This window comes from Panthera pardus, unplaced genomic scaffold (assembly GCF_024362965.1).
Source record: "Panthera pardus isolate Hobbes unplaced genomic scaffold, ASM2436296v1 HiC_scaffold_20, whole genome shotgun sequence".
Lineage (NCBI taxonomy): Eukaryota > Metazoa > Chordata > Mammalia > Carnivora > Felidae > Panthera > Panthera pardus.
Window position 1 is genome coordinate 57,007,210 of NW_026526766.1, and position 18,171 is coordinate 57,025,380.

General features: G+C 43.7%; 1 protein-coding gene across 4 annotated transcripts in view; it reads left to right on the forward strand.

Moving 5' to 3' along the window:
* Positions 1-18,171, forward strand: part of RUSC2 (RUN and SH3 domain containing 2) — a 65,985-nt gene that overhangs the window by 38,169 nt on the left and 9,645 nt on the right. For 2 of the 4 annotated variants that reach the window (XM_019454579.2, XM_019454580.2), the window contains exon 2: positions 14,500-16,596. In XM_019454579.2, coding sequence (XP_019310124.1) covers positions 14,568-16,596 — 2,029 coding nt within the window. In that variant the 5' untranslated portion in view covers positions 14,500-14,567. Of the gene's footprint in view, positions 1-4,481; positions 4,955-14,499; positions 16,597-18,171 lie in introns of those variants that run through there. The other 2 variants (XM_019454578.2, XM_053908083.1) reach the window with 2 other exon arrangements.

Here is an 18,171-nt window from a genome sequence, read left to right on the forward strand (position 1 = left end):
GGGAAACCATTAAAAGAGGTAGAAGGAGTGACATATGGAAGAAAGATGGTACTTTAAGGAGATGAATCTGGTAGTACTGGAAGGTAAATTGCGGGTGAGAATACTAATTAGGAGCCAGTTGGGGTTTATAATGTGACAATATTTGTATTTTGTTTCTAACCGGAAAATAATTTGATCTTTCATCAAAAACACTATAGATCTTTGGCAGTGGTGGGTAGAAGATAGGTGATGGTGTGGTGAAGTAAGCCAAGCACTTAAAATGTGAAAGCTGCCACCTTCCATAGGCAACTACAAACATTTCCTAAGTAGTGGCTGTCCAGTACAATGCATGGCTTAGCCTCACAGAAATCTCAGGGACAAAGACCATGGCCCTCGAGCTCTTATAGTAAGAAGCTAGAACTCTATGCTTGGTCATGGGGATTGGCTTTGCCCTACACTAAAACTCCTTATCCAACCCACTTTGAGGTCTGTTTCAGGGAAGAGGGAAGTACAGCCATACCTCGGGGATATTGTGGGTTCTGTTCCAGATCACTGCAATAAAGTGAATATTGCAATAAAGCAAGTCAAATGACTATTTTGGTTTCCCAGTGCATATAAGAGTTACAATTATACTATACTATAGTCTGTGAAGTGTGCCATAGCATTATGTCTTAAAAAATGTGTATGCCTTAATTTAAAAATACTTTATTGCTAAAAAATGCTAACCATCATCTTAGCTTTCAGTGAGTTGTAATCTTTTTGCTGGTGAAAGGTCCTGCCTCAGTGTTGATGGCTCCTGACTGATCAGGGTGTGGGTGCTGAAGGTTGGGGTGACTGTGGCAAGTTCTTAAAATAAGACCATGAAGTTTGCCACATTTATTGACTCTTTCTTTCACAAACAATTTCTCTAGCATTCAATGCCATTTCATACCATTTCACCCACAGTAGAACTTCTTTTGAAATTAGAGTCAATTCTCTCAAACCCCACACTGCTTTATCAACTAAGTTTATGTAATTTCTAAATCCTTTGCTGTCATTTCAACAGTCTTCACAGCATCTCCACCAGGAGTAGATTCCATCTCAAGAAACCACTTTCTTTGCTCATCCATAAGGAGCAACTCCTCATCCATTAAAATCTTATCATGACAGTAATAGCAATTCAGTCACATCTTCAGGCTCCACTTCTAATTCTAGTTCCCTTGCTATTTCCACCACATCTGCACTCACTTCCTCCACTGTAGTCTTGAACCCCTCAAAGTCATCCATTAGGGTTGAAATCAGCTTCTTCCAAACTCCTGTTAATGTTGATATTTTGACTCTTCCCATAAATCATGAGTGTTCTTAATGGCACCAGACGTGGTGAATCCTTTCCAGAAGATTTTCAATTAACTTTGCCCAGATCCATCAAAGGAATCACTATATATGGCACTAGAGCCTGATGAAAGGTATTTCTTAAACAGTAAGACTTGAAAGTTGAAATGACTTCTCGACCCCTGGGCTGCAGAGTGGATGTTTTGTTAGCAGGCTTGAAAATAACATTAATGTCATTGTACCTCTCTATCAGAACTCTTTGGTGACCAGGTGCCTTGTCAACGAGCAGTGGTATTTTGAAAGGAATCTTTTTTTTCTGAGCAGTAGGCCTCAACAGTGGGCTTAAAATACTCAGCAAACCATGTTGTAAACAGATGTGCCGTCATCCAGGCTTTGTTCCATTTACAGAGCACAGAGTAGATTTAGCATAATTCTTAAATGCCCTAGGATTTTTGGAATGCTATATGAATGAACACTGACTGGTTCCAACTTAAAGTCACCAGCTGCCTTAGCCCCTAATGAGAGTCAACCTATCGTTTGAAGTTTGAAGCCAGGAACTGACTTCTTCTCTCTAGCTATGAAAGTCCTAGAAGACATCTTCTTCCAATATATGGCTGTTTTGTCTACATTGAAAATCTGTTGTCTCATGTAGCCGCCTCCGTTAATGATCTCAGCTGGCTCTTCTGGATAACTTGCTGCAGCCTCTACATCAGCACTTGCTGCTTCACCTTGCAACTTTATGTCATGGAGATGGCCTCTTCCCTTGAACCTCATGAAGCAACCTCTGCTAGCTTCCAACTTTTCTACTGTAGTTTCCTCACCTCTCTCAGCCTTCACAGAATTAAAGAGAGTTAGGACCTTGCTGTGGATTAGGCTTTGGCTTAAGGAAATGTGGCTGGCTTGATCTTCTATCCAGACCACTGAAGCTTTCTCCATATCAATAGTAAGGCTGTTTTGCTTTCTTATGATTCATGTGTTTAGCAGAGTAGCACTTTTAACTTCCTTCAAGAACTTTCTTTTGCATTTACAACTTGGATAAGTGTTTGACACAGAGGCCCAGCTTTTGGCCTATCTCAGCTTTAAACACGCCTTCCTTGGATGAGCACTGGGTGTTATATGGAAACCAATTTGACAATAAATTTCATATTTAAAAAAAATAAAAATAAATAAACATGCCTTCCTCACTAAGCTTAATCATTTCTACCTTTTAATTTAAAGTGAGAGATGTGCAACTCTTCCTTTCATTTGAACACTTTGAGGCCACTGTAGGGTTATTGGTTGGCCTAATTTCAATATTATTATGTCTCAAGGTATAAGGAAGCCCAAAGGGGAAGGAGAGAGGGAGGGGAGCAGCCAGACAGTGGAGCGGTCAAAACACACACAACATTTATTAAGTTGACTATCTTTTATGGGCATGGTTCATGGTGCCCCAAAACAATTAACAATAGTTATATCAAGGATCACTATTCATGGGGTGCCTGGGTGGCTCAGTTGGTTAAGTTTCCGACTCTTGATTTCAGCTTATGTCATGATCTCACTATTCATGAGATCAAGCCCCATGTTGGGTTCTGAGCTGACAGCACAGAGCCTATGTGGTATTCTTACTCTGCCTTTCTCTCTGCTCCTCCCCTACTTGTTCACATGCACGTGCACATGCTCTCCTCTCTCTCAAAATAATAAACTTAAAAAAAATTTTTTTAAGGATCACTGATCGCAAGTCACCATAACAAATTTAATAATAATGAAAAAGTTTGAAATATTGTGAGAATTACTAAAATATGACACAGAGACACAAAATAAATAAATCCTGTTTGAAAAATGGCACTGATAGACTTGCTCCACACAGTGTTGCCAAAAAACAAACAACAACAACAACAACAATGCAGTATCTGAAAACATAATAAAGTGACGCTCCATACAAGGAGGTATGCATGTACAGTGACACCAACACCATTTCTGCTGCTTTCAGTCTCCTTGTGAAAACCACTAATGGTCACTTTTATGAAGCAGCCTCCTTCTCTCCTTCCCTTCCTCATTGTTTCCTGCTTTATGAGATCAAGGTGCCCTGGCCCCTCAAACAGATTGAAGTTGGAGGTGGGTTTTTGGAACTTTACCTACTTCTCTGTTCTCTCTGCAACTCTGTTCATTTTAGCGTATCATCTGTAGACTCATGGGTCACATAAGAAATAGAAGAAGCAATAAGGGGAAAGAAACTATATCTCTTGTGGATCCTGAGTGGTAGTTGCTGTGGTCCTGGCCACTGGACCCAAGTCTTCTTTCTAGGGACCTGAAATCCAGGGCTTGGCTGAGGGATCCAGATACTAGTCAACACTGAGAGGAGACCTAGATAGGTCCCCAGCTTGTGACTGTCTTTGCCATCAAGGGTGGCAGCAGGGGGCAGTGACCTGAAGTAGACAGACAGTGCTGCTGCTTACTATACAACTGGCTCTGGCTGTAGCTTCTCCACTGTTTACTGATTCCCACAGAACTGGCCCAGAACCTGAGGAAAGTGGAGCTGGGAAGGGGTGAAGGGCTCTGTAGACCTACAGGCAGAACTGAGATTTTTCTCTGGCAGAGGGAAGACCTCTCCCTTTCCTTAGCCTTCCTTTCCCTAGGAAAATAAGCTTCCTGGCCCCTCAGCCTGGTCAAATGGATTCTGCCTCACCACTGGCTCAGCTGGACGCCACCCGGCAGGCACTTGACCAAAACCTGATGCAGGTGAAGGGAGAAGGTTTTGTTCCGGCCACACTAAAAGAACCTCTGAAGATGTAAGGAACTGAATCAGACTCTGTGTTAGGAAGGGACCTGTGCCCAACTCGGTCCTAAGGCTCACTACCACCCTGTGTATAGAAGCCTGCCTATGGCCCAGTCTCTCTTTTTTCTGAGACAGACCGCATTTCTCTGAAGAGGCACACCCTAGAAAGCCTAGTGCTGAATCTAGCTGGGATACACAAAGAGTCTACCTGCTGACAGAATGATGCCTGGTCCCTGAAACCTCCCTTCAAGGTTTCAGAAACCCCCTCCCAGGATGGCTGCTCTGCCCTGAGGCTAGTCTGGAATCCTAGTGAAAGGAAAAAGCTGGAAAACAAGGAGTCATTCAGAGTGGGTGAAGAGAGGAGGGAGAGGTTTCTGGCTAAGATCTAAAAGGAGGGGCCTAAAGGAAGGAAGGAAGCTCTAAGGCTCTGCCCAGACTTTTTCCCTGAGACTCCTAAGAGCAAGAGAGAAGCTAGACCCAGCTCTCGGGTCTAATTTTCTTTGCTGCCTTGAGAGTTCTCAGTCTTCCAGCCCTAGCTGCCCTCTGTGGCTTTCTCTCCCCTCCCCCTTCCCTAGGCTAAAGGGCCCACAGGGACTGACAGGGAGGGAGGCTGAGTGGCTGTACTGTGGGCATGCCTGCTCCTTTCCCTTCCCCCTTCCCTTAGCAGCAACGTCACCGCAGCACCAGTAGCAGCGGCAGCAGCAAGGATACTGGGGCTGGGATTGCGCAGCCTCCCTGCATTAGCAACGATGCCATTGTATTAGCAGAAATCAGATCTTAGGAAATCGGTTCAGTTCCCCCTGTGTGGTCCCGTGGAACAATGCCTCAGCTGGAACTGGCGAGGTAGAGCTTGGTTGCAGTGCAAAAGGAACAGAAGCCTCCGGGTACAGCTCAAGGCTCCTTACAGAGGTATGGCTTAGCGGAGCTGGGGGAGGGGCAGGGCAGAGACGCTAGGATAACCGATCAGCACATTTGGACCCCGGCTTCTGAGGGTTGGCTTTGTCCTTCCGAAAGAAAGAGAGAGAGCAAAGAGAGAGAGAGTGCAAGCATGAGAGCAAACATTAGATGAGCTCGTCCATGCATACATTTGGGCTGTGGTGCAGAGGCTTGGGCTAATGCTATTTTGTCAAGCAACAGAAGATCCCCTCTTTTCTTGGCGTTTCTAATTAGGCTGCTATAGTATGGGTCATGGTGAAGGGGGGTCAGATCTAGGAACAAAGACTTAATGGGAGGAGACACCCCTAAAGCTATTGTAAGTTTATGATGGAGAATATGCAGGGATCCAAGCAGTTCTCAAGAGGAAGGGCTGGGAAGCATCCAACCCGTTCTTTTCCTCCATACATAAACATACATGCCCATAGACACGCATACCATATCTTCTGTTGCCATGGAGCCACCAGGCTGCAGGTAAGGATGGAATAAGAAAGAATGTTGACCAAGAGGCTCTATAGTATATTGGGGGAGGGGGAATGTGAGGAGGCAGTCACTGTAATGCCTACAGCACCTGACCTGTTATAATCAGTCTCCTTATACAGACGTAGATTCCTATCGGGAAGAGACCTAAGCATAAGCTGGTCCTCCCAAATCCACCCTCTTTGTCTCTTCCCTTCAGTCATGCCCAAGAGAAGACTCAGACAGGAAAACAGTTATCAGTGCTATTGATGCTCCTCATCGGGCCACAGATCAAGGTCAGGTTGTTAGAGAAGAGCAACTGAATACTGCTGTCTTCCCAGTCTTCCTTCAGGAGGCCAAGAAAAGAGGAAAAGAGTTTTATGACTGGCAGAAAGATGCTGATGACCAAAGACAGGGGAAACCTTTCTTCTGGAGTTTAGAACATTCTCCTGCCCAGAGTTGACCTATTGCTGAGCAGATAGAAAGAGTTCCTTAAATTCCCATTTCCACTGACCACCTTGGTGAATGATTCAAATACATATGCTAAAAGGAGTCAGTAGTTCCACATTGTGCAAATATGTGGTTGGCAAATACACTGGGAAGTTGCGGGAGGGAGGGTGTTAGTTCCCAGGAAGCATCTAGGAATGTGAACTACAGAACAGGGAAAAGGGGCCTTGGGGACTATAAATGGGGCAGGAAGGTGAGGGCTGGGAACTGAGACAGGAGTGGATTGAAGAGTGTTTAATAACACTCATATTACTGAGGTGGTAATATAAAAGGGACTGTCGGTTCAGAGAATAGACAAGTGGGTAAATCCAAATTATGTAAGTGGAGGTTCAAGTGTGGGCCTATACAGGAAAGGTAGGAAGCAGCTGCTATAGTAGCAGAATAAATGCCGGTACTTTCGGAAAAGGGTGTGGCCCCTGAACATTTTCTTTGGGAGGCTGTTGTAGTAGGAAGAATTAGGAGTTAGGCAGACCTGGTTTGTGTTGTTCCATCTCAGTTGTGTAATTGTGGGCAAACGATTTACTCTTGCTAAGCTTCAGTTTTCTCATCTGTGAAGTGGGAATGATTGTGCCTACTTTAAAAGATCATAGTGGAACTAGAGATGACATATGTAAATCACCTGGCATGTAAGAGCTCAGTGAATGATCACTAATAAATAGTATTATTATGTTAGGCCAAGAGACATCCATTTGGGATGGGGGCCAGGAAAAGGGCTCTCATGGAAAGCTTTCCCTGATTCTGGAGAGCTAGACTTCATAACTTTATGCTGGCTGAACCCAACCACTATCTTCCTACTAGGCATAGCTATTGGGCCCGTCTTCTGAGAGCTTTCTTTCACTCTCTTCCTATTCTGGATTCTCTATTCCTTCCCCATCGTCATCTCCCATGTCTCTCCATTTAATCAGGGTGCAGAGGGGATCTGCAATGAGCTCTTCTACCCTATTGTTTTCTCTTCAAATTTATTAGAGCTCATGGCCCACAGTATTAAACTTGTATTGTTATAGAACAAGTCATTCCCAAGAAAGAAGTCTAAGAGGTGTGTGTTGTGTTGTGTTTGAAATAAAGTCACATGTATAGTATACTCTCATTACATTCTTAACTCACAAAAGTTAAGTTATCCTGAGTCCTGTCTAATTGTCATTTATTCACTGAATGATCTTGGACAAGTCCTTTTGTTTTTGATTGTCAATTTCCTTGTTTTTTAAAATGGAAGTGGCTCTGCCTACTTTGGTGAGTTGTTGTGAGGATCAGTGAGGTGACATGTAAAAAAAAATGTGCTTTACAAAAATGTGCAAGTTCAGGAGAGGGGGCATGAATACAAAATCTCATGGGATGCCTGCAGTACGTCACCTCGGTTGACTGAGCTAGAGTTGTCTGTGAAAGAAATATTGGCAGGCATCCCCCTTGGTTGTGTGGAAATCAGAAAGGAATAAGACCTTTTCTAAGATACAAAAATATAAAATGAATCAAACAGTGATAGAGCTTTACAGTTAAAATAGGATTCAACAAAACCTAAATGTAAAAGCTAAAACTATACAGCTTTCAGGGGGGAAAAAAAAGGAAAAATTTCTTTATGATCTTGTGATAGGCAAAGATTTTTTAAATGGGACAGAAGGCTCTAACCATAAAAGATAAATGGGATTTTATAAAATTAAAAACTTCCATTAATTAAAAAGCACCATGAAGGTGCACCTGGGTAGCTCAGTCAGTCAAGCATCCGACTGTAGATTTCAGCACAGGTCATGATCTTATGGTTGTGAGTTTGAGCCCCAAGTCCGGCTCTGTGCTAACAGTGTGGAGCCTGCTTGGGATTCTCTCTCTATCTATCTCTCCCTCTCTCTCTCTCTCTGCCCCTCCCCTGCACATGCACTCTAAGTAAATAAATAAACTTAAAAAAAAAAAAAAAACGCCATTTAGAAAACAAATGGGCAGGGGCTCCCGGCTGGCTCAGTCGGTAAAGCGTCTCACAGTTCGTGAGTTCAAGCCCCGCATTGGACTCTATGCTGACAACACAGAGCCTGGAGCCCACTTAGAATTCTGTCTCCCTCTCTCTCTCTACCCCCTTCCCCACTCACACACTCTCTCTCTCTCTCAAAAATAAATAAACATTAAAAAAAATGTTTTTAAAGAAAACAAATGGGCAAGCCACAGGCTGAGAGAAAATATTCTCAAGACATGTGTCTGATAAAGGAAATTTAAAAGCCCCTACAACTCAATAATAAAAAGATAAGTCAGTTTTTTAAATGGGTAAAATAGGGGCACTTGGGTGGTCAACCCATTAAGTGGCAGACTTCAGCTCAGGTCATGATCTCATGGTTTGTCGGTTCAAGCCCCATGTCCAGCTCTGTGCTGACAGCTTGGAGCCTGGAGCCTGCTTCAGATTCTGTCTCCCTCTCTCTCTGCCCTTCCCGTTTGCACTCTCTCTCTCTCAAAAATAAATAAACATTAGGAAAAAAATTTTTTTAATTAAAAAAAAATAAATGGGTAAAATAGGAGTCCACAAATAACCGAGCACCTACCATGTTCCAAGCACTGTGTATAAGTTCCAGGGACACAGAGTTGACTGTATCACAGGTTTTGACCTCAAGAAGCTACACTCTAGCCTGGGGGACAGATACGTAAACATAACGGTATAATATAACTCTCTGCACCCTCCAGGTACAGATTCTTCATCATCTTCCATTATCCATTTATTCTCTATCTCTGGTTTAGAGGATCAGCCTTCTAGACTCTGTGTATCACTATGTTTTTCCATTTCAAAGCATGTATGACTCAATAATAGTTTTGTGGATCAGAATCACAAGTTTCTATGTTTGTATATTTGTGAATACCGCTTGAAAATGGTGGTTTGAAAGGGGGGTGGGGTTGGGTCGGGGCGCTTGGGTGGCTAAGTCGGTTAGGCGTCCAGTTCTTGATTTCGGCTCAGGTCATGATCTCACAGTTCCTGAGGTCAGCCTCTATGCTGGGCATGGAGCCTGCTTATGATTCTCTCTCTCCCTCTCCTGCCGCTCCCCTGCTCTCACACACTCACGAGCATGTGCATTCTCTTTCTCTCTCTCTCTCTCTCTCAAAAAAAAATTAAATTAAAAAAATATAGGGGGGCTGGATATTCATTGAAGATCAAGTGATGGCTATAACCCATAGGTACTCCTAAAATTACTGCTATATGTACAAGATAGCTCCTTTAGTCCAGACCTCAGATGATAGCCTGGACCTTGGGGAAACCTAGTACTATCTATAAGGGGAAGACCCCCTCTCCAAGCCCTGAACCTGTGGTATCTATGTTGTTTAAAGGAAATAAAACCGTTTAAATTACATACATAATAGATATATATTACATACAAATTAGGAAATACAGTTAATACCAAAAGGGTAAACTTATAAATAATCTAAAATCACTCAACATAGATAAGAACTATTAACATCTTGTTGTATATGGTTTCAGATTTTCTTTCATGCATATTGCTATGGTCTGAATGTCTGTGTTCCCCCAAATTCATATATTGAACCCTAACCCACAAAGGTAATGATAGTAAGAGGTAGGCCTTGGGGTGATTACTTCATGAGGGCAAAGCCCTCATGAATGATATTACTGCTTTTACAAAACAGGCTCCAGAGACATCTCTTGTCCCTTACACCATATGAGGACACAGCTAGAAGGTGCCAGCTATGAACCAGGAAGAGGGCAGAACACAGCCATTTTGACACCTTGTTCTTAGACTTCCCAGCCCCCAGAACTATGAGAAATAAATTTCTGCTGTTTATAAGCCACATAGTCTCAGATATTTTGTCATAGCAGCTTCAACAGACTAAGACACATATAGACATATATTTATTTTTAAAAATGGTGTCATATCGTACTTACTGTTTGTAGTTTGCAGTTTTCACCTAATATTTTGTGAATGTTTTCCCAAGTCAGTGGTCACATTGACATATTTTAATGTTACTCTGCTCTTACTTTTTTATTAAAAAAAATTTTTTTTCCAGGGGTGCCTGGGTCACTCAGTCGATTAAGCATTCAACTCTTGATCTCAACTCAGGTCATGATCTCATGGTTAGTGAGTTTGAGCCCTGTGTTGGGCTCTGTGCTAACAGCATGGAGCCTGCTTAGGATTCTCTCTCTTCTTCTCTCTGTGCATCTCCCTCTCTCTCAAAAAAATAAAATAAATAAAATCATTTTTATAATTCTTTAAAAACAAACAAACAAATAAATAAATAAATAGATAAATTTTTTAAGTTTATCTTTGAGAGAGAGAGTGCGAGCATATGAAAAGGGAAGGGGCAGAGAGAGAGGAGAGAGAAAATCCCAAGCAGACTGCACACTGTCAGTGCAGAGCCCAACACAGCTTGATCTTACCAACTGAGAGAAACCTGAGCCAAAATCAAGCGACACTTGGGGTGCCTGAGTGGCTTAGTCAATTGGGTGTCCAACTTTGGTTTAGGCCATGATCTCTGGGCCTGTGAGTTAAAGCCCTGCATCTGGTTCCGTGCTGACAGCTCGGAGACTGGAGCCTGCTTCCGATTCTGTGTCTCCCTCTATATATGCACCACCCCCCTCAAAAATAAATAAACATTAAAAAATTAAGAAAAAAAAAGTGTTGGACACTTAACTGACTGAGCAACCCAGGTACCCCTGCTCTTTTCTTTTTTGTTGATTGATTATTATTGGAATTTCAGGTTGTTTCCAACTTTCTGTTATCCTTGTGGCATATATATTTGAACCCAAGTTTTCTTGGTGAAGGAAGAGATATGAAGGAGTAAAGAGAAAATTATCTCATGTACCTCATAGCTAAACTTCCTAAAAATCCTCTTTATTTCTCTCTATAAAATCCCATACTTTAAGGCAGCTCTCTTTCTCTTTTCTTGTTCTCAACTTGTTTCTGCAAATGCCCCATCCCCTCCACTGCTCAACACTGGTTCCCTTCCTCACCCCTCCTGACCTCATAACTCCTAACCTTTTGTGTGTATTTTTAAAAAAGGTTTTAAATAACAGCTTTGTTAAGGTATAATTCACATACCATAAAATTCTGTAGTTTTGATTTTACTCGCAGACTTTCATAATTATCACCACTGTCTGATCTCAGAACATTTTCATTACCCCAGAAAGAACCTCCATACCTGTTAGCAGTCACTCCCCATTCCCCAGTCCCCCAGTCCCTGGAAACCACTAATCTATTTTCTGCTTCTGTGGGTTTGTCTGTTCTGGAAATTTCATGTAAATGGAATCCTATATCATACAAAAAAGCTTTTTATGACTGGCTTCTTTTACTTTTTGAAGTTCATTCATGTTGTAGCACGGATCACCACTTCATTCCTTTTATTGCTAAATAGTATTCCATTGTATGTATATATCACATTATTTTTTTAACATCGTTTTTTTGGTGCAGCTTTATCTATATATTTATTTATTCATTTTAATGTTTATTTACTTATTTTGGAGAGAGAGTAAGAGACTGAGCAGGGGAGGGGCAGACAGAGAGAGAGGGAGAGAGAGAATCCCAAACAGGCTCTGCACTGTCAGCGCAAAGCCTGATGCAAGGCTCAGTCTCATTAACCATGAGATCATGACTTGAGCCAAAATCAATGCTTGAGTTGAATGCTTAACCCACTAAGCCACCTAGGTGCCCCTATTTATTTATTTTTAAAGTAAGCACTACACTGGGGTGCCTGGCTGGCTCAGTCAGTGGAGCATGCAACACTTGATCTCAGAGTTATAGGTTCAAGCCCCACATTGGGTGAAGAGATTACTTAAAAATAGAATCTTAAAAGAAAAGCAAAAAGAAAAACCAAATTAAAAAAATAAATAAATAAATAAATAAATAAATAATAAATTTAAATAAATAAATAAATAAATAAATAAATAGGGATGCCTGGGTGGCTCAGTGGGTTGAGCATCTGACTTTGGCTCAGGTCATGATCTCACAGTTCATGAGTTTGAGCCCTGCACTGGGGCTCACTGCTGCCAGTGCAGAGCCCACTTTGGATCCTCAGTCTCCCTCTCTCTGTGCCCCTCCCCTGCTTGTGCTCTCTCTCTCCAAAATAAATAAACATTAAAAAATAAAATATAAATTAATAGATAGATAGATAGATAGATAGATAGATAGATAGAGTAAGCTCTATACCCAGTTGGGGCTTGAACTCACAACCCTGAGATAAGGACTCACATGCTTTACCGAGTCAGCCAGGTGCCCCTCATATACACGCTTTTGTGTGAACATGTGTTTTCATTTCTCTTGAGTATATACCTAGGAGTAGAATTGCTGGGACGTATGGTAACTCTATGTTTAACATTTTAAGGCACTGTCAGACTATTTTTCCAAAGTAGCACCATTTTACAATGCCTCCAGCAAAGTTTGAGAGTTCCAATTTCTCCACATTTTCACACATTTATTATTGTCTGTCTTTTATCTTAGGAATCATGCTGGGGGTGAAGTGGTATCTCAATGTGGTTTTCATTTATCTAATGACTAATGATGTTGAGCATCTTTTCATGTGTTTATTGACCATTTGTGTGTTTTCTTTGGAGAAATGTCTAGGCAAGTCTTTGCCCAGTTTTTCATTGGGTTATATGTCTTTTTAATGTGGGGTTGTAAGAGTTCTTCATATATTTTGATCAGAAGTCTCTTTGTAAATATTTTCTCGCATTTTGTGGGTTGTCTTTTCTTGATGGTATCCTTCGACGCGTGAAGGTTTTTAATTTTTATGATGTCCATCCACCTTATCTATTTTCTCACTTTTCACTTGTGCTTTTGGTGTCATAGCGAAGAAACCGTCACCTAATCCAAGGTAAAAAATATTCATTCCCATGTTTTCTATAACTCAAACCTTGTAGCTCAGTTTAGTCTGTCTAGTTTCCGCCTTTCTCCGTATCTACTACCCCCATATCTACTACCCCCAGTCAACTCACAAAGGATTGGAAGTCCAACAAAGTCTTCCTCTCCGAAAGGAAAGGGGGAAAAAGAGGGTAAATACTTTTTAATTTTGATGTAATTTAATTTGTAAATAATGATATTTTAAAACTGTATCCCTCACAAATGTATTTATCGGCCACTTGAATCTTTTCATTTATTATTGCCTTTTCATGTCCTTGAGTATATGTGACTTGCCTAGATCTTTTCTGTACTCCACATGAAGGGCTGTGATCCTATAATCTAAATGAGTTAAAATTTTAAAAATTGATGGTATAAAGCATTCAACTAAATGATGGAGAACTTAGGTTGTGGGGTATTTATACTCGTAGTGGGTGGAAGGAAAATGATAAGAATAAAAAGGGAAGGAAGAGAAATGAATGAAATTAGATATGAGGCATCTGAGCAAGTGAGGACTGTTAGGATTGAACTTGATAGCACAGGAGACTAGAATTTGAGGAAGCCATTCTGCCACAGTCCAGCCAACATACCGGAGAAGCTCAGAGTGGGCTCTGTGTCCTTGGGGCCAGGAGACCTTGAACAAGAGAGAACTTTACCTTAGCCTATCAGAAAAACTGGGAAGAGAAGACTTTCTAGGAGACCCCCACAGTGAAAGTTCTGAGCTGAAACTGGATAGAATTTGGTCACTTCAGAAGATCTGTACCCTGAGCTGGACAAGAATGTATTATGCCTGTCATGTTTGCTAGGTCTTATGTGATGTTGTGCCTGAGTGATACAAAAGAGATAGAAATAGACACCCGCCCTGCATTGAGAAGGAAGAGATTAGCATACTTTCAGTCACTTTGATGCCCAATTTGGTCTCTGTATTCAAGAAGCTGCAGGACAGGGGCACCTAGCTGGCTCAGTTTGTGGAGCATGTGGCTCTTGATCTTGGGGGTGTGAGCTCAGCCCCCACGTTGGGTATAGAGATTACTTTAAAACAAAATCTTTAAAAAGAAGAAGAAGAAGAAGAAGCTCCAGAACAGTAGTAAGAAGAGCAAGGATCCTTAGCCCACAGCCATGAGAGAGGGATAAGCATTCTGGGGCTCAGAGGAAGAGAAAATGAGATGACATAGGGGGGCAAATGATAGAAAATATTTAAAAATAGTTTTCTTGCAAAATTATAGCTTACTGCTGTGAGTACATAATATAGTATTCATGATTTTCCCCTTATCTGAAAGCTTGCAAGCTGTAACTGTGACTAAGTCATCTCTGGATCCCCCTTAGTGCTGAGCACCCTTTCAGTCATCCTAGATGATTTTTCTTAGTTATGTCACTACTCATACTTTTCTGTACTCAGGACTAGTCATCATTTACTGCTAAGAACACATCCTTGAAAGAAAACGAGAAAGTGTTGTCCTTGAAAACCCCGAGATTTTCGTATGTGGCATTAAAAGGGGCTCTGCCTTTGGTCACAAGTGGATGCATGGCCAACTTAAAATGAAGGGGGTGCTCAAGATCTGGGCCTGTGCAGTCCAGAGTATGGTGGGGTACCCTGTCCTGTTGGGCTGTGTTATCAAGCTCCATCTTGACTCTGAATCTTTTCTCCTCTTGGGCCCTTCTCCACCTGAAAATGCTATGGGAAGGGCATGTCCCTGACTTCCAGGGAGGTGACATTAGGTTCCCTTTCTTTCCCTCTCTCTCCAGGTGCCAAGCTCTCCTGATGAAATGTGTTCTGCCCCACTGGGCTCCGGGGGCAGTGTCTGGTGCTGTTGATGCCCTTGTTCGAAATTTCCAGAATGGATAGTCCCCCAAAGCTGACTGGAGAGACCCTCATCGTCCACCACATCCCCCTGGTGCACTGTCAAGTCCCAGACAGACAGTGCTGTGGAGGGGCAGGTGGGGGTAGTGGGAGCACAAGATCCAATCCCTTCTGCCCACCTGAGCTGGGCATCACCCAGACTGATCAAGACCTAGGACAAGCTGACTCGCTGCTATACAACAGTCTGCACTCTGCTCCGGGGGGATCTGCGCGGTCTGCAGACAGCACGAAGAGTAGGGTGCGGGATGGAAGAGGCCCCGGGGCCCCTAAACGACACAATCCCTTCCTGCTACAGGAAGGTGTGGCTGAGCCAGGACTTGGTGACCTATATGATGACAGCACTGGTGACAGTGCCACCCAGCAGTCCTTCCACCTGCATGGGGCTGGTCAGCCCACCTTACATCTGTCCCCTTTCCAGCTGCCACCACCTGGGCCTAGAGTGAGCAGGCCATGGGGGGCAACACGTAGTCGGGCTGGAGTAGTGGAAGGGCAGGAGCAGGAGCCAGTGGCCACCTTGGATACCCAGCAGTGCAGCACCAGCCACTGCTGCCGGCCAGAACTGGAAGCGGAGACCATGGAACTGGATGAGTGTGGGGGACCTGGTGGGAGTGGCAGTGGGGGTGGAGCCAGTGATACCTCTGGCTTTTCCTTTGATCACGAATGGAAACTCAGTTCAGATGAATCCCCAAGGAACCCAAGATGCTCAGGCTCAGGACCTCAGCACTGCCGCTGCAGTAGCACATCCAGTCAGTCTGAGGCGGCTGACCAGTCCATGGGCTATGTGAGTGACTCCTCCTGCAACAGCTCAGACGGTGTGCTGGTCACCTTCAGCACCCTCTACAACAAGATGCATGGCAACTCCCGTGCCAATCTCAACTCCGCCCCACAGTCTTGCAGCAACTCTTCCTTCTGCAGCCACTCAGACCCTGGCGCCTTCTACCTGGACCTGCAGCCCTCCCCAGCTGAGTCTAAGATGTCTTGTGAGTCCCACCACCCCGACAGTGGGGGAAGGGAGGGGAGCTATGGCTGTCCTCATGCCTCGTCTCCTGAGCTCGATGCCAACTGCAACTCCTACCGCCCACACTGTGAGCCCTGCCCAGCTGTGGCTGACCTCACAGCCTGCTTCCAGAGCCAGGCCCGTCTTGTTGTGGCCACACAGAATTACTATAAACTTGTCACCTGTGACCTGTCCTCCCAATCATCCCCAAGCCCAGCTGGCTCTTCCATCACCAGCTGCTCTGAGGAACACACCAAGATAAGCCCGGCACCAGGCCCTGGTCCAGACCCTGGCCCCAGCCAGCCCTCTGAGTATTACCTATTCCAGAGGCCAGAAGTCCAGCCAGAGGAGCAAGAAGCAGTGGGTTCCTCAGTGGAAGCAGCAGCTCCTGTGGGCCCCGCTGTGATCGAGGGGCAAGTGTACACTAACACTTCACCCCCCAACCTTAGCACTGGACGCCAGCGCTCTCGAAGCTGTGATCGCACCCTGGCGCGCAGCCCTCCTGTCCGCCTGGGCTCACTGGAACGCATGTTGAGTTGCCCAGTGCGCCTGAGTGAGGGTCCTACAGCCCTCGCTGGGCCTGGCGCCCCGCCTAGGCGGGTCACCTCCTTCGCCGAGCTCGCCAAAGGCCGGAAGAAAGCTGCAGGCTCTGGCTCTCCGCCACTTCGACTGAGCATTGGAGACTCCTCCCAGGAGTTCTCACCCATCCAAGAAGCCCAACAAGATAGGGTGGGCCCACTGGATGAGGGCGTTCGCTGTAGCCATAGCCTACCACCCATGCCTTCGGGGCCAGGCATGGACCTAGTTGGCCCAGAGCCCTGGTCCACCCAGGTCTGTCAGGGCCCCCAGTCCAATGAGATGCCACCTACTGGCCTCAGAGCTGCTGGGCAAGGCCCCCTGGCCCAGCTGATGGATCCAGGGCCTGCTCTCCCAGGGAGCCCAGCCAACAGCCATACACAGAAGGATGCAAGAGCTAGAGCTGACGGTAAGGAACCTAGCTGGAGAATATGAGGATATATGCATGGCTTCCTCAGTGATAGGGCCCTGGCAACCACCCCATCCATAACCACTAAAGGTTCCTCAGCCTAGATTAATCTTTCCAGTCCAGGTCATGTCCTGCAGTTGTCACCGGGGGAAGGAGGGATAGAGGATAAACAAATACACTGAGGAGATAAAGTCAGGATTTAGAAATTGATATATTGGGAAAGGAAGTAACAGAAGATTGTGATTGTAAGCCTGGATGACTGGAAAGATGAGGGTACGTGGATAGAGACCTCAAACACTAAAGTAGATTTATAGGAAAAGGGATAAGGCATGAGTTTAGTTTTGGACATTTAGGAATTTACAGTGCTTAAGGGATATGTCCAATAGGCAGACCATACTGGGTGTCAGTGAAGTCCATTCTTTGATCAGTGATTGTTGCCACTCATCAAAGAGTCTGAAACCAGTCGCTAGACCTTTAAAGCCTCCTGGGTCCTCTCTTTTCCTATTTATTTTATTACATTTAAATATTTTATAAAGGCTCTGTGTTAAATGCTGGTGATAGATATGAGGGACAGTCTCTGCCCTCAAAGAATACAGACTAAGGATGAAAACAGAAAAGGAAACATAATTAAAACACAGAGATGACAGTCTATGGTACTGGTCTATGAGAGGGATATCCAGACTAACATGTCAGAAAAGGACTGCTAACATAATTTATATTTAAAACCAGTCTAGAAAGACGATTAGGAATAGGCTTTGTGGAGACTTGAAAGAACATTCTAGATTCATACAGTAGTCTGTATAAAACTACAAAGGTGCAAAATAACCTGATGCTTTCCAGAAACTGCAAATAATTTGGTATAACCATGGTGGGGTGTGGATGGAACTTTTGAAGGATTTAATCAGGGAAGTGGCATTTTGTTTGTTTTTAACAGCTTAGTAGCATGTTTTCATTTGCGTTTTAGAAAGATCACTGGTTGTTTGGGTGGAAGGTAGATTGGAAAGGATATCCTGGGAGTCAGGGGATGGCTGTGATCAGAGTCATCAGAATAAAAGAGGTAGTTGCATATGTGGAATTTAAGAAACAAAACAGATGAACAAAGGGGAAGAAAGGAAAATTAAGGTAAAAACAGAGAGAAGGCAAACCATAAGAGACTCTTAAATACAGAAAACAAACTGAGTGTTGCTGGAGGGGAGGTGGGTAGGGGAATGAGTTAAATGTGTGTCGGGCATTAAGAGGCCACTTGTTGGGATGAGCACTGGGTGTCATATGGAAGTGATGAATCACTAAATTATGTTCCTGAAACCATTATTACACTATATGTTAACTAACTTGGATTTAAAGAAAAAATTAAAAGTATATAAAATTAAATTTTTAAAAATAACTTTTAAAAAAAGAGGTAGTTGAAGCTTTGAGTGGATGAGAGCATCCAGGGAGAATGTGTGGAGTTATAAAAGGAACAAGGACAGAGAGCCCTGAGGATACAATGATTTAAGGGTGAGCAGAGCAACATCCCAAGGAGACTGAGAAGAATTAGGATATTAGAGGAAAACCAGGGGAGAGTGAAGGTACATG